Here is a 17,463-nt window from a genome sequence, read left to right as displayed (position 1 = left end):
CAATTCTAGCACCACTTTTTTTCTTCATATTTTGAGGGCACTGCCCTGAAGTCCTGCTCCTAAATAAGTAAATATTTAGGACCTGAATGCTTCAGACTCTTATACCTGGAAGCTTTTGGTCAGCCAGCAACAAGAGCAAATAGAACAGACTAACACTGTAGAAAAAAATTGGATTTTTATTGACAGAAACCAAAATTCCAGTTGGCTGGTACTGGCCTTTCATATACATGAATATTCCTGAACAAGAAAAATTAAGAGTCTACCAAGTTGCAGATACATACTTGCTCAGTCTTACCTGGTTGGGTAGGGAACTGCTGGTCAAACTGAAGGGAAAGAAGGAAATGCATGCATGGGCAGTGGAAATGAGGATGGGTAACCTGAGAAGTGTATAGAGATGAAGTTCAGTTGTGTAGGCGTGGGATGAGGAAGGCCAAGGTGAAGCTGGAACTAAGCCTGGCAAGGGACACAAAGATTAACAAGAAGGGCTTCTACAGGTATGTTAACCAGAAAAGGAAGGTAAAAGGAGGTGTATCCCCACTGGTAAACAATGCTTGAAAACTGGTAACAATAGATTAGGAGAAGGCTGAGGTACTCATCAACTTTTTTTTTGTTTGTGTGGCTACGTCTAAATATATGCTCAGTCTTTCTTTGCTTTAGAACTTAAAATGTGAGCATTGGTAGATAGTAACATTCCTCCCCAGAACAACATCAATATGCTTTAAAAACCTATGAAACAGTGTAAAACTATAATATAAATTTAGACATAACCATGCACTGAGATAGCATTCAAACAGATAATGTTAATCAGGATTGTCAGCTGCTGGACTGCACAGCCTCCATGCTCCAGATATCTGGTGCATGCCACTATCTTCTGCAATGTTACTTCTCTCTACTGACCAGATTCCTAAACTTACTGCATCCACAGTTAAAAATAACCCAACAGTAAAGAAGGGAGAGAATTAAAAGCCAGATTAAACTTTCTGAATAGAATGTTATCTGCTCTTTTCTATCTGCTTCATTTGTCTTGACAGAGACTGAAACACCCATTAAAATGGGTCTTTTTTGACAGTAATTAGTCTTTTAAGGAAGTGATCCACTAATATGATCTCTGACACGACCGATTAACTTCTAACTTGTTAGGTTGCTTTTGCTTTGTGAAGTTATTTCAAGTGGAGGAACATGGGTTTCCTCTTTCTTTTCCCAGGTTCTATTCTGTCTGTTGATAGTTAATTTGCCTCTGAAGACAGCATTTCAGAATAGATGAGGCTGTATTGTCCAGTTTTCAGGAAACAGCTTACTGAGTGTTTGATCCAAGACATACTTTGCCCATCAAATAGCTGCTGTGATCTCTATAATTCTTAAGGATGAACATCTCCCATGTCTTTCACAGCAGCTCTTGTCCTAATTACCAGCACTGTACTGTAGTGCTTTTTGAATGATTAGTAAAAGTGTCACCTTCCCTAGACATTCTTTGCTCATAGTTCTTGGTGGTATTACTGCTTTTGTTGACCTCCAGGAAGCCTAGACAGCAATGGCTAACAGATGTCTACACTGAAGGTAGAGCAATGACATGGTAACTGTGGACCTTACTGATCAAGGTAGCTGGTATAAATTCACTTGAAGGAAAAACTTGGCAGTCAGTCTTTTCTTTGTGTGTGTGGTCTAAGCACTTACTTGTTTTGTAGCTTTTAATAGGAAAGTTATTAAAGTAATGATGCATCTGCGAATAGAATTTTTTAGTTGACAGATAATATTTCAAAAGTTTTTGTCATACAGTTATTGCTATACGAAAATATATAAAAAATCTAGACATTTATTCTCAGTTCAGTATATTACCTTCATCACTGGCTGTTTTTAAAATTATCTACTGACTTGAGTAAATGGTGGATTCTCCAGGAAATGGAATGCAACCAAATATTTGCTCTAATTCAAGAAAAATAAACCCCAAATTAAGACAATATAACTCTCTTTCCTCTTCTTGAAAAATGTTTTTTAATATGTTCCCTGCTATAGCTGAGCAGAAATGGAAAGAGGTATTCAAAAAAAACCAACCCAAACCAAACCAAAAATCCAAAACCAAATCAAACAAAAGCCATCCCCCAAAGTAAACTAACAGCAAACAAAATTATTTGGCAGTGGAAAACTGCTGCAACCTGCAATTGCAACGTAAGTGTTAAAGGCTTTCAGAAGACAGAGAACACTCAGATACTGACTGTTTGTTTGAGTCTCAGCTTCCACAGGGAAGTAATCACATAAAAGATCAAGGTGTCTCTTTCTAACTGGCTGCAGCAATTCCAGTTTGTAAACATTTAGCAGTGTGATCTGACATGATCGCAGGCAGGCACAAAGTGAAAATACAGCATTTTAATGAGCATATGTGACAATGCATGCATAACATCAGTCATAATTTAGTATAGGATAACAGAAACAGAGCCTCAAGCTGGTACAAACATTTTTGCTCTACTGTAGCTCAACAGTGGGATTTTCAGAAATACTTCACTAGTCTTGCTCCAGTTAAATTTCTAGAACTGGGACCTTTACCATCTGATTAACTGATGTTAATCATACTTCAGTGACTTATGACATCTCATTTTTAGAATCAAAGTCCTCTTAAAGACATAAATATTTAAAGCAGTACTTGCAAACTGGGAAATAGCAAATATCATGATTGTTAATAATTTTGCTACAGTGCTGTAAATACTCAAAGTAAATTAAATTATTACTGTTCTAAGAAACAATTCAGTGTAGTAGTTCCACCTTAATATTTAAAACTTATGTCATCTTTATTCAACGTATCTCCCTATTCTCTTCACTATCAAAGCCTAGATACCCGGCTCCATAAATGTATTTGAACACTCATCTGCCTCTTCTTCCCATTCTTAGATCTTCCATATTTACACCATACTTTCTGGATATTTTTTTCTTTTCTTCTACTTACATAATTCTGTTGTTCTGTAAAATGAACATGTTTATTATCAAGACATGGCTACTTATGAAGGGGGAAATCAAGAATTGCCATTACCATGTTGAAGTATTCATCTTGAAAATGCTGCACGTTATAGTACAGTTTTGGTAACAAAATATACATTAAAGATAATTATTCCCTGGATTCTCATCATTAAGTACTCAACTATTGGACGCTTTTCTTTGATTATGCTCTTGCCTCTACCTATGCCAGACAGATGTTTTAGCATTCAGTAAAATTAACTAGCTGGCTGTCATCTAACAAAATTATTTTTACTAAATAAAATAAATGTTATCATTCATCAGTAATATATTTTAAAAAGTGGATTTTGATTAATTCCTTGACTCCAGGGAAAAGATGTTTAGGTATTGCCTAAACACTAGTTTTAAATATTTTAAAATTCCTTTATCTGCAATGATTCTTTGAAAGATTTTGCCAACATTAGAGGTCCGATCTAAAATCTTATGAAAATATTTCTGACTTGAAAAACTTCTAGCTATAAGGCTATGGAATATATTTGTGACTTTTTTGTAGCGAGAAAATTTTTGAAGCAAACTTTGGTTGTTAGGAACTTTCTCATTGAACACTCAAGATAAAATTTAATTCTTACCAATTTTCTTCCCTGTTTAGCCATTTAAGTACATAATACCTCTCTAACTTGTGTTTTGGAAGGAAATTGCATAAGTAATACAGAAATTCCATTTTCTTAGGTTCAGATACAGTGGGGGTTCTATTCTTTGTTTTGTTAATCAGCGGATAGATAACAACATAATACCAAGATATTTTTAAAAGATTTCAAAAAGTTTTTGAAAAGCAACATTATGAACATACAGCTGAACTCTGTAAGTTATGTTTTGCAGCTGGCTCCGGAATACGGTTCTATAATAACCCAGGCAATGTTATGCTGGTCTATAAAACAAAGTGGAACACTTACATAAAGAAAGACATTTGTTAACTTTGATATCAAGACTTTATCAGGCTAGTCCTCAAACAGTGAGCCTTCAAGGGTAGCAATGACATTCTTTCTTCCATTAGTCATTTTTCTTATAGGCTTGTTGCAAGAAAGAACAGTTTCTCAAAATAGAGAAACCTGGCTCTGTTTTGACCAGATACAGGAAAACTTTCCTTTGAAATGCTGTTTTTATTAAGCTTGTTTGTTCTTCATGCTCTGGTGGAGGGATAAAAAGCCTGGTTAGTATGTTGTTGGTTTACAAACAGGTTTTGCAAATTCTTGTTTTAAAACTTCTGTTTTTCGAGATCCTTCATGGGTGTAAATCAGCACAAGGGCCTACCAGTCTTTCTTGTTTACACTAGTGAAGGATCTTGCCCAGTTCCCCTACGATTCGTGCAGCCTGACATTTGAATGGAGCTGCAATTAGCAGGGTTGTTTTTGTTTAACTTTATTTAGCACCTTATCTCCCTGTAACATTCTTGTCCGAGTCCCAGTATCAACCATGAACTCAACATAGCTCTTACCAATGCTGTTCTATTTTGGGCTAGAATGAAAAAACCCTCAGCCCAGATCAAAGAGCACCCTCCTCTTTTCTCTGGGAATAGACATTGTTAACTAATTGGTGCAAAAAGCCATGACAAATCGATTCACACCACAGATAAGGAAGTCATAACTTACTCCACTATGCAGGAAAGTTATCTAAGCCCTAACCATAACTTGTTCTTAATGGCCAAACGCATGCACCCTTCCATAAAAACCAAAATGTTGCTGGTAAGAAACCCAAATTGTAGAGGACGCAGGACTGCAGAACTGTGTTTATTGTGTTCTACAGTTTTCCCCATTATTTACTCCTTATGTTAAAATAACATGAGGGACCGCAAGGCCTGCTGTCCAAGCTCTAATTCCTGTTACTCATATTAAAAAGAGCCTCCTTGAGGATTCAGAGTCCGGCATAGCTCTGCTGCTCCCAGGTGCTGAAATTCTGCAAAAAGGAATGGACCATCTGGCCCTGAAGGCTTTGGCAGTCCTAAATCTGAGGTAAAGGCTTGTACCACAGAAGCTCAAGCTCAAGCCAAGGGCACAGATCTGGGAAACACTGGAGCACTTTATCCCCACAGAGCGGGCTGAGACGGTGGGAAAGCCCGCTGGGCTTCTGGGTTGCTGGAAGGCTGCTCCCTGCTCCCTGTCATCGCAGTTCCTCTCACAGGTGAGAGGCCACCTCCACGCAGCCATGGTGGTGACAAGGGGACAGGTGACACAGGTGGAGGTTAGAGTGACACTACAGGGGCGTGTGATTTGTTTTGAGCGTGACACGGAGGGTGGTCCCGACGCCACCAAGGGCTGCCCTCCCAGCCCGTGCCCTCTGGGGCCAGGCTGGGGTGCCGCCGGCAGCGCCTCCCGCCGGGCAGCACCGGGACTGCGGCGGGGACGGGCCCGCCCCCGCCCTTGCCCGCACCTTTCCCCGTTGGGAGCCGCCCCGCGGGGGCTGGGCCAGCGGCGGTGGCGGGACAGGGCGCCCGGTCCCGGCTGCAGCTCCCGGGGCAGCGCAGCCCCGACACCGCCGCACCGCCAGAGCTGCCCCGGCCGCCCCAGCCATGTCCTCCAGCTCCCCGCCGGGCGAGCCGAAGAGCCGCAGCCTGGGCCGGCTGTCGCTGCCTAGGAGAGGCAGCATGACGCCCGGCAAGAAGCCGTCGGCGCTGGAGCTGGCCGAGAACACCCCAAACGCCCACTACGCCCCGCTGTCCGCCGCGCAGGGCGGGCAGGCTCCACCGGGCTGCGGCCCGGAGCCGGTGCGGGAGCGGGCGCCGCGGCTGCGGAGCGAGGTGGTGATGGTGAGCGCCGACTGCCCGCGGCCCCCCGTCAGCCTGGACCCCCGCGTCTCCATCTACAGCCTCCGCAAGCCCTTGCTGAGCCGCAGCAGCGTCCAGGGCAGGGTCTACAACTTCTTGGAGCGGCCCACGGGCTGGAAGTGCTTCGTGTACCACTTCACCGTGTGAGTACCGCCCCGCTCCCGCCGGGCACCTGCTCCGCGCCGCGCTCCCGTTACAGCCGCTGGACCGGTCCCCTGCAGCGGGGCCGCCGTCCCGTCCCGGCCGGCCGTGTGGGGGGCTCCCGGGGCCGCCCCTCACCTGAACCCGAGGGGCCGCCGCGCCCTCTCCCCACCTCCCCCGCACGGGGCTCGTCCTCCCCGCGGAGGTTTCCAGACCAGCCCGGTGCTCCTGGCTTGAACATCCTACAGATACAGTCTTTTGGTCTGGGTGGAGTTTTTTGTTTGTTTGTTTAAACAGGTGTGAAGTAAAACAAAAGTCACGCTCCAGGGGAAAGTTTCTCCTTTTTTTTTTTAACAGAAATGCAGTGTTGCCGTTCAGGAGCGCTTAGGTGTACTTATCAGATAAGGCAGGAGCTGGCTTCAGGCAATTTTGTTCAAGTTACCCTGGGAGTTGACATAAATTGTTCACACTGAATGTGGAAACGAAGTAGGTAACAGTGTCGTCCATTCTTTACTAATTTTCGATGCAGTGACAATTACATGATGCCAATGCTCACTGCACAGCACCAGTTTCTAACCGAACAGGTGTGTTATCAGTGCTGCAGCCCTATCAGAGGAAAATGAGAGGCAGGTGATGCTCATTTTCCCTGCCTCTTTTATTGCCCCTTGCTCTAACTTCTTGTGCTATCGGGTACGAATGCCATCACTGTTATTTTTAGACAGGAAGGAGGTGATGTTTGGAGGGTGTTGTTTAACTGCAGGCAGGTTTAAAAATGTTTTGGCTCTAATATTGTCTGTGGAGTGCGATGTCCAACCCGAGCCAGCACATCGTAGGTCTGTGTTGCACAAGCATCTTGGCAAGTGCTTCCGTGAGAAATCCATGCTTTTTAATCGAGGTGTTGCTGAAGGCTTGTGTGACCCTTGGGCAATTGGTGGTATGTTGAATATAGGTAATAAGGTCAGGTAGGAATGTGTCTGTTTATTGTATGCATGCACAAACATATGTGTATGGATATCCATTACATATATATATATACACGTATATATATGTACTTATTGCAACACCTAGAGGTAAAGACATTTTATGGTCAAAAGACATTAAAGTCAGTTTTTATGATCTAGTTATTTTATTCTGATTTTAAATTCTCTTTCTAAGTAACTATTATTTAAGGTCAGTTCAGGATTGTGTGCTTCTATTCCACATTTGAGTATTCTGGAGTCTTTAGATCATCAGGTAAAGTGGTACCAACTTTTATTTTAGTGGAGGGAAAACAGTTGTCATCTGAATGTATGTAATCAGGAGATGACTGTGTGCAACTGCTGAGATAATTGTGGGCTCCATTCTCTTTGGCATTATGATAATGCCATTAGATGACAAAATGACTAATGGCCATAAATATGAAGTGCCTAATAGTTGTGGTTGAACAATGTAAAACACTTTCAGGAATCGGAATTCCTTTCTTTTTTTTCCTTTCTTTCCTAAAATGGAGTTTTAGGCAGCCATCTTTTATGGTTTCTGACCTTTCAGGTGTCTCAAATTATGTACAGAAGGGACAGTAAACTGTGTTCAATATTGTAAATAATCTTCTCTAAATCTAAACTGTGAGCCTAGAAAACATCTGTAAAACAAAAATCAAACCAAAAATGGTTGTTCCCTTTGTTTGCCTAAGGTTCTAGTTTGAATTTTAACTTCCTCCCCCAAGTATTAGCAGTATGGGTTAATTCTATCTATGCAAGAATTAAGATTTTGTAATTCTACTTTAAGAGATTGTAATATGTATAAATCCGTCTCTCCCCCCAAAACACACTGATTCATGGTGTAATCATTAGCCCCAGCGTTTCCCCTCTTTCCAGAAGATCTCTCCTGATGCAGTGACTAATGATAGTGGCAGTAAATATTCTCAAGCCACTTACTAAGCGTTGTTTAAGTTCCTTGGGGCACTGAAGAGTCAGAAGAGAGTACTAACACCCTTGGATGTTTCTTGCAAGGCAATGTGCAAATACCATTTAGGCAGCCTCACTCTGATTCCCATCAGCAGAGGGAATTGAGGCTGTACTGTTCCCAGGCATCCCAACTTCTCCTTATTTTTGTGGTACATAAGCTTATAATTTTTGTGCCCATTAAATAATGTTTTAAGTTACTGATCTTTGGTCCATACTTCTCCATCTCTCTTTCTGAGCTCCTTCTGTCCCAAGTAATGCTCTCTTTTGAGTACAGCCCATGCCAGCCAGGTGCTGAGTATTGGCAGATGAAGAGTGGCTACAGAACAGAAGTTTGTTACAACTGACGAGGCAGGTTTTTCTGATTTGGAGAAGCTGTTGTGTCTCATCATCTACTCTGGAGAAAGCATAGGACCTGCTTTGTACCAACAGCTGGCTACAAGGGATGAGGTGCAGAGCTGGAAAGGACTTGGAGTTATAAGACACACACACACACACACTGTCATGCATGTGCTTCTTTCACACTGGAGGAAGTACTTGATTATTCTACTGTCAACATACAAACAGTCATTCATAGAATGCTAAGCTGGGTTTTACCTCGTGGCATGCAAGGACCCTGGTGTTTGTCTTTCCTGCCCAAAGGAGTTTAAGAAACTGAAGTCGTATGCCTGCTGTCTTTTTGACTCCGTCTGCTGTCTGCCTCCTGCTTTATTCTTGGGGCTCTCAGCTACCTGAGATGTCTTGGTCGCTGTCTTAAATGTTTCTAGGGGAAGGAAAGAACCGATGTTAAATCAGGGCTTAAAGACCTAAGCTGAGTAGAGGGTCCTGATCTAGCCAATGATGGGAGCAACGAGCACTGGGGACTTCTTCATTTCCTATCTTCTGCGTGGTGCAGAGTGCGTGGCTCTGTTCTTAAATATATACTCGAAATATTACAGTTAGAAACAACTCCTGCAACAATCCATGCAACTTGTTCTGGACCTGTATCTCCGGCTGGTTGTTAAAACACTATTTATCAAACGATAAGAACTACATCTACTGATTGCCTGTCACACCCTTTTCCTGCTCAGGAATCTTAGTCAAGTGGTATGTAGAGTACTAATAGCTAAGAACTGATATTCAGAATTGATTTTCCTCGGGTTTATATTATATTGTTTGGAAAAGGGAAGTTGAACACCAAACTTTAATCCACAGATTCTAGGTTGGGCTGTTTGTTTCACATTGTTTTGATTGCTGTATGTTCTGGTGAACAACAAAACCTTTTGTGTTCCCTTGACTTAAAGGATGGAATCTGGTTATCTTGTACAGCAACAAATCAGGCCAATTACCTGTTTACTTTTGATTTGTTATTTCTTTCAAAAGCTTTCTGAAAAACCTATTTTCCCGTATGCAACCTATTTTCTCTCTCTTGTTGATGTTTTTAATCTTCCAGGGTAATTTGACATCACAGTCTCTGATTAAATCAATTGAATTCTAGGCAGGTCTTTTCTAAGAGTTTTTCTTATTTGATCAGACCATAGAGGAGAAAATCTCACTTGAACAGAATAGGGAATGAATTACTGTGCCTCATGTATATTAGATTGTTGGAGGCTGGGGTAATAGTCTTTATGGGGAGAAGGAATGGATAATTGGCTGTCAATTTACCACTCAAAAAACCTGCCTAAAAATACTAGCAGAGATGGTAGAAACTTTTATTTCAGTTACTTGACTTGGTTTGATTTTTTTGTAATAAATTTCATTCAAATAGATGTGGTATATAGTATACGTACACTTGATTTTACCAGTGCAAGTAAATTGTGCTCCATGGCTAAAGATTTACATGCATGACTTCTGCAAACACAGTTGGTGGTTGCTTGGAAACTTGGGCTTTGCAAGCAAGAGCTTGCCCTGTGTTGTGGCTGCATGTATGGTAATGTCGTGCCAGAGCCACAGAATCCGCCTTGGCTGTCAGAGGTGAGGGAATGACTGAGAGCCACTGTTCTCAATGACCTTCTAAGCTAGGGCATCTTATCATACTTATCATAGTAGTGCACCTTGAGATAGCAGCTTTGAGAGGTGAAATGGTTTGTGGCCTTAATGAATCAAGTTTTCAGGCTCTGTGAAGAGAGGTGGAGGGACAAAAGAAACTGAAATTCTGTCCTCATAGTGGCCTGCTGAAATCCTTGGACTCTGTCCTAGTGTTGGAAATGATTGTAAAGAATTAAGTGAAGATGTCAGATGTTTAAAAGAATTATTTTATAATTAAGTACTCGAGGGAAGAGCTTCTTCTCACCCTCTTGAGTTTAAAATAAACATCTTAAAATGTACCTAAAGAAACTGAAATTATTAACTGATTTCTCTTGTTCTCCCTATGGCAAATAATGACTTCTGGCAATGTTGGCTCCCCGTGTTCTTTGAAGTGTTGGCTGTAACCAGAGGGAACAATTTGGGAACTGATGGGCCATTAGTCTGTTCCAGTGTAGCAACTCTCCTTTGTTGCCATGCGAGATAATCAGCTTCTGTCTTATCTCTGCATTCGTGTACCTGGTTCAATTTACTTTGCCTTTGTATAAGTTTGGTTTAATCAGCAATGATTATCATTGAGTTTGTTCGAATCTCAAGTTGTTTACATAAGCTTGGACTGGCCAGTTGTTGGGATTTGAAAAACTGGTCTCTAGAAACAGACAAGCTCTCAGAAGTGTGGCTGCATGTGTATGCATGTAAAGATGGGAAGTGAGGGTAGATAGAATATACCAGTTGCTTGAATCAGGACTTGGAGTAATCAATTATTAAAGGTAATGCAGTGTTTACAAAATGCTGTTTACACACAATACTGTGAGGAAGAAGCATAACTCCAACTTAAAATCCCAGGTTTGCCATGTTTCCAGGTGTACTGCAAACATAATTCCAAACGTACTGGTTCATACTTGTATAAACTGTTGAGGAGGTAAAAAGATCCCTAAAATAATTAGTGTGTGCACTTGCTCACACACAATTTTTCTTTCAGACTAAAGAAAGCTGCAAACAAAAGCAATATGTTTTTGGCATGAATATTTGTACGTTTAGAAATTTTTGTGGCTTGAAATCAGACTTCATATTATTACTTCTGTTTTAAAAAGGAGATATAAATTGTCCAAAGTAAGCATAGCTTTTCTAAGTGGAAGGAAATAAAAATAACTTAGTCGTGTTTTTTTTTGCTGCTGTCACTAGCAAGAAGACCCAGGTTTAGCTTTTTTTTTTGTCTAATCAAGACTGAGGTAGTTTAGCTGAGGTCAAATTGGCCCCCTCACTTTGTCATATTTGAGAGAGAGATTATGATTCTTGTCAGGCATGTGAACAATGTTTGCTTTATTTCTCTATGTCTTTTGTCTATGAGCTCCTGTTGCTTGCAACACTATATTTTAGTATTTATACTAAAATTTATTTATACTCCCACCTCTTCATGCTATATAATTGCAACAATGGGAATCTACCACTTTGTCACTTCACAGTTTCAAGAGCATGGTGTGTTACAGCTGTGCAGTGGCTTAAAACAAGTCTTTAAGGTCGCGCACATGCTCAAAGTCTACAGTTGGGAAAAATGAAGTGGAAACAAGGCGATATTTGTAGCTTTTTCCCCTGCCCTTCCCTTCTTCATCCCTACTCCAGAGTCTAGTGTTTTGATTTGCAGCTGAGTGAACATCTTTGCAACCTAACACTATGTATCTGTCAGTGTGGTTGGTAACAGTTTTATCTGAGATGAAAAGGGATTGAAAGGTGCTTTTATGTATTTCCAGAGGAGAGAAGACCAGTTGCCTGCCACATTATCATGGCTAGTTGTACACATAAGACAGTGTACTCATGTTTAGGAGTTGTTGTTGCAGGGTCAGTCTAGTTTGCTGATCAGGCAGATAGTGAAGCTTGGAGTCTTGGCAGATTCTGGATGCAGGTGAGGTCGAGAAGTGACTTAAGGGTTTTGCTGCTCCCTCCTTTTCTGCTCCATGTTGCAGTGCAACCTCTAAGCTACAATATTCCACAAAGGTTTTTCTTTGAGACTTATGTGACTGAGATAGTTTGGGTTGGCCAGTACACAGTACACAGCTTTTCTCTCTTGCCATGTTTCCCAGTCTGTAACTCATCAAAAGTGTCATTTTTGCTGTGGACTGTCTGGCTGTCTTGTAACTAAGACCAATCCAAGTCCATGAAATGAAGACTTCAGCAGTGGCAATGCAGTTACACGTCAGAAAGGGTCCCCATTTCTCTCTCCCAGTGGGACAGTGGAAGTGCTCATGTTAAGAAATGCAGATACAAATAACTGCATAATTGACTAAACTTGGATATGTTTTCCCATTTTTACTTAATAATTGACTGTCATCAGAAAGGAAAGCAGTATCAGAAACTGTATCCTCTCAATGTCATCAGTAGTAGTTAATGCCCTGGAAGCCACTTTAGTTAAACCACCATCTTTACATCATTTGTTGCATTCAGTGATTGCTGCATGAAAATTACCATAGCAGTGTATTTTGATCGTTGAAGGGGAAGGAAGGTGAAAAGCTAGATATCTTCCAACTAAAATGCCTTTGGATGGCACACAGTACCTCTAGCAGTAATTGAGAAAATTCAGTTTCTGTTCTGAAATGCTTAGCGTGGCTACTTGAAAAAAACCTTGTTGAGTAAAGGAAGTTCTGTGGAGGGAAAAGAGACTTTGTAATTGTACTGATATTTAGATTTTCTGATAACTAATGGAAGCAGAAGGCTGTAAACTGGTGAACACTAATGCTCAGGGAAGGCAGATTGTGTGCAGTGGAGAAACAACTCTGTGAAATGCAAACATAAAAGTTATGAATTTTCTTAATCTGGGCAGGTTTTCCTGGGGATAGGCCTTCTCTGTTTTCCTATCATCCTTCCAGTATGACATTTCACATATTCTCTGGTATTTGCTTTCCTCCAGGAAAAGAATTATTCTACCTTTAAAAGTTGCACATGAATGATCTTAAAAAAACCAGAAAGTGCAGTATTCACATCTCTGTATATCTGTCAAATGGTTGGTTGGGCAGTTCTGGCACATTTCTTTGCCCTGGCTCTTCAAGTGCCAGGGAAAAAACAGGCAAGGCTGTGTAGATAGGCCTCTTTCAAAACTTTCATCGCAGCTGAATCAAGGATAGAGTTGAGATTCAATTGCAGTGAACTAATTAGGCTGAGCTCCAAATGCCTGAGTGTTGGATGTATTACAAACAACGGTGCCAACATATGCTGTAGGGAACTATGCACAGGCACAGTGCTTAGCTGACTTTAAACTTGGCAGTACCTCATTAATTTTGTGTGTTAATAGATTGTTTAATGTGCATTAGTGGCCGAACACAAAAGCTGTGAACATTTGCTCATTCAGTTCCAGATGGAAAATAGTGTCTTGTTGGGGCAAGGTGTTTTCTGCCTGCCACCAAGAGGTCCAACACATTTCAAATGTCTTGGAAAGTTGCCAGATGTAAATAAACCTGGTGGGTCGGCTGAGTTACAGAAGAAGAAGGCGCAGATTGGTGGGGTTTTAGGTAAGGGACTAGCTCTCCTCATACAGTCATGCTTCATCTGGCATAATGGCCTGTGAGAACCATCATAATACCAGTGGTGGTAATAGAACAGCACATGTATTTGCGAGCCTCTGCTCTGGCAGTAGTTACTGTATCTTGCCTCCTACCAGAAAGATATATATGTGAGTGAGTGTGTGTGTGTGTATATATATATTTAATAACAGAGGGAGTATTCAATGCTTTAGGAGTCAAATTTAATTTTACTATGTGTTTTTAGACTGTGATTTTAGTGTTTTTTTTTTTTTATTAGGAAATTCTAAAACTTCTCTAAATCAAGAGTTTTCTCTGGTTTACGGATTGTGCATATCTGGAGGACTAGAGAGGTGCTTGGCGTGAACTTTTTTGCAGATACGTGGCTTTTCTTCTTCTTTTTCCTACTTTGTGGTACAGAATAGTAAAAAAAGCAGCTATTTTCTGTGTTCAAGGAGCTGTAAGAAATTGCACACTGCAAACCAGGGCCTGGGTAAATAAGTATAGTGTAAGTACTTTAAAAAAAAAAAAAAAACAAAAAAAAAAAAACCCCAAAACAACAGCACCAAAATCCCCAAAACAACAACACAAAACCCACACAAAATCTGAAAGTACTGTCGCACATTTCTTAAATGGTAGTTTCCTTCCTTAACGGCTTTTTACCTCAGAAAATGTAGAACCTGGAAAATTTACAATAAAAAACAGATAGGCACAGGATAAACCAATGATTTATTAAAGCTTAGTACAAACACTATGACAAAAACCAGGTTTTATCTCTGAACTGCTTTAATGTCAGAACTGCCAGCTGTGTAAGATAATGAACACACATTTTCTCAAAATGACTGAACCTTTTTTTGAGTTTAAGAAAAGAATGCATCTGTGTGGGAGACTTTTTTTCAAGGAATGCATCAAGCACTAAATCTGCAGCCTTGAAATTTTATCATTTTGAAAGCTATAAACTGCCAGAAATAGGAAATTATACTGCAAGTCATTAGGTAGCCTTTAGATATTCCTAACAATGTGCCCAGAGTAGGTATTTTTATTTTTTTTATATGTTCTTCACAATCAATGTGATGTTTTAATATTTTATGAAAAATGTTAAAGCCAAAATAAACCTAGGATAAGGCTTCTGCATCCTTTAAAGTTTCTTCTGCTTCTGCAAATATTGATCTTGATCTTTGAATTTCATATTAAAGTTTTCAATAGGAACATAAATCTCACTCGTGTTTTGCTAATGCCAGTGGACTTATGAGATGTCATTTGACAACACAATTTTGTCATATTTGTAGTAGAAAACTGAATTTTTTACTCCTAACTATAAAATCCTTCTTCCTTTGCATTCTACTGGAGTTATTTAAAAACTTAATGCATTGTTATAGAACTTGACTAATGCTTACTTCAAATGTGAAATGTTCTTACTGAACTAAGATCTTGAAATAGTAGACCTCTATCTTTGTTTATCCTAACAAGTTGAGCTCTTGTTCATCATCTATTAGTTTTACTCTAACACATCCTTAAAAAAATAGAGCATACATTTTCTCTTGCAATAGGAAAGTATAACACATTTGTTGAAGTAATATCTGTTTTGATTCTGCAAGAAATTATCATTATGTGTTTAACTTCACAATGTGAACAGCTATTTGCTTTCCAGTGGGAACAGCTAGTAAAGATAAAAGGTAAAGACCAGTTAGAAAAGATGAAAACTTCTATACTCATCTGCAAAAATAGAGCAATTAAAATTACTTGCCAGACATTGTTCACAGGATATGTAGAACTCAGTTACGATCATTTTATTTAAAATAAGTTATTTTTTTCTGAAAGACTAAGGATCTTAGAGCGCTAATTCTGTGAACTTTTACTTTGTCCAAGTAACTTTTCTCTTGGCTTTAATAAATATGTTAAATCACATAGCATTTATATGAAGCTTTTTTACCATCTTGACAGTAGTTTTGTTGTAGATTTCTGAAAATTAGTGATCTTCTTTCTGTCCCTTCCAACTTACATGTGTTTTAGACTGGGCAAGAACACAGGCTTGTCCCCTCTGTTTAAACCAGAGTGTGGTCACACTTGCAATAGGTTGCTCACTGACAGACAGCAGGCTGGAACTGACACAAGGAGGCGAGCAGGCTTGGATGTATATAAATCCAGTCCTCAAAGGTAGTTGTTTTCCTTTGAAAACCTACAATGAACCCCTGAAATCTTGGAGACACGTTTAACATTTTTCAATTTTTAACAATATTTTTTCATTGCAGTGTTAAGATTACATACTTCTACATGGGTTGGATAGTAAGGAAAATTGGGTCTCATGGTTTGAGAACAGAATGTAAATCACCCATCAGATTACTTCCTTGGATCCTCTCCAAAGACACTGGGTTTAATACCAGAGGCATGGTATTGGCAGCAAAGATTACAGAAACCTTGCTCATCCCTAATATGACAGAGGCTGCAGTCTTTGTAATGAATGTATTTTCCTTCTGTGAAGAAAGGAATTGCCTTCAGAGAATATGTTTGTTCCTGCAGCAGCTATTCCCTTCCCAGCAAAACCATGTCCTTTGAAAATGGGCTGGAATTGGCTGGAGTCTTCTTTTTCACAATAACCCTTGAGGGCACCACAGTCAAACTAAGAGTTGAAGTAAAGGTTCCTCATCTCTTGTACGGATGTTGACAAGTAGAGCAAAGGAGAATGAATGCAGGAAATAGCTGCCACTGTTAATCTCATTCTTGCACCCTTCAAATGCCTGTGCCCAATTATCTGTGCAGGGCAGTGGAGATAGGAGAAGTGACAAGAGGAAAGATCTTCCATCCTGTGGCCTCAAGAAGCAGAGAACACCCTGTGCTGATCCTGTTAAGAATCAGTGGTGTTTGTATTCTGTACCACAAAGGCTTTATACAACCTTTTCAAACTTCATATTTTTTCCCTAATATTCATCCTAAGTAGAGGCTATTATTTGTTTTTCACTCCTTTTCTTAGAAGACACTAAAGTGTGGTCAAACCTGACAATGAGTAAGTAACTAAATGTGTGTTGCTTTATTGTGGTGTGAGTAAACTTCATGTGATTGTATGCTGTTATCCTACCCGTGACCCAGTGGATTATCTCAGCACTTCACACAAAATAAACCTGCTCACTTGATGTTTTCTATGTCAACAGGTCATCCAGCACCCTAGCGCTAAGCTGTCTGGGCATCCTCTTTCAACAGTATGTAAAGTATGACAGGCACAGACATCTAAATGTTACACAGTCATGTCAGTTGTGCCTTCGTAGTTCTGTTTATTCAAGATAGCTCTTTGTAGCTTTTATTTAACATTATGTTCTATTTAGACAACTATGTATTCGAACCGTAGAAATGAAAAAAATACTACAAGAATGAGGGAGAGAACAAACCTTTCAGATTTTGCAGGTTTTGCAGCCAAATGTGAGGCTGTAGGTGTACTTGTGTTAATGCTCACCCTTCTTGGGCGTGTGAATTGCTTGTTGCACTTTGTCAAACACCGAGGTTGCCTCCTGATCACTGCTGTGGCAGTCTTTTGTTGCGTGACTTTAACAGAAGACATTATACTTCCATCAAAGCTCACTGTAAATTGAGACTAAGGAATTGAACACTTTGTGCAAAAATGTGATATGCTATGAGAAGAGCATAATCTCTAGAAGTTTTCAGTGGATCGTATCTGTAAGAGTAAAGGGACACTAGCTTATACTTCTTACATAAAAGAGTGGAGATAACATTCAAGCAGGTTTTGATGCTAGCTATTAGCCTCTGCTGAGGTGGTCTCCTTCTTCTGAGGAAAGTTTTATATCACATACCTTTCTCTTCAAAGAAACAGAGATCGTTTCAGGAATTTCATTATCTCTGTTTGTCCTTATTGAAATAATGTATGTCTCAAACCGTGTGGTGTGTAGAAGAGACTTTGTATTCTGCTGAATTTTAGTCACCAGTGGCTGTGAAATACCACAGCCAGCCATGGGAAAATTGTGTGGCTTTAGGACTGGAACTGAAAGCAGAAATTAAATCAATTGTAGTTAAGTGTCCCATAGGCAGCAAATGATTAACCAGAATAAAATTTGGCTGCACCTCTGAGATTAGCACTTACCTTAGAAAA

At 40.1% G+C, this 17,463-nt stretch overlaps 1 protein-coding gene across 2 annotated transcripts in view; it reads left to right on the top strand.

The window, feature by feature from the left end:
* Positions 1 to 5,512: 5,512 nt before the first annotated feature.
* The window catches only part of KCNQ1 (potassium voltage-gated channel subfamily Q member 1), a 341,395-nt gene continuing 329,444 nt past the window's right edge, over positions 5,513 to 17,463 (top strand). For both annotated transcript variants that reach the window (XM_027651383.1, XM_027651382.1), the window contains exon 1: positions 5,513 to 5,910. In XM_027651383.1, coding sequence (XP_027507184.1) covers positions 5,513 to 5,910 — 398 coding nt within the window. The remainder of the gene's footprint in view (positions 5,911 to 17,463) is intronic.

Source organism: Corapipo altera, unplaced genomic scaffold, assembly GCF_003945725.1.
Source record: "Corapipo altera isolate COAL_440 unplaced genomic scaffold, ASM394572v1 78, whole genome shotgun sequence".
NCBI classification, from domain to species: domain Eukaryota; kingdom Metazoa; phylum Chordata; class Aves; order Passeriformes; family Pipridae; genus Corapipo; species Corapipo altera.
The sequence above is the reverse complement of the archived record's forward strand: the minus strand, read 5'-3'. Positions and strand labels throughout refer to the sequence as shown.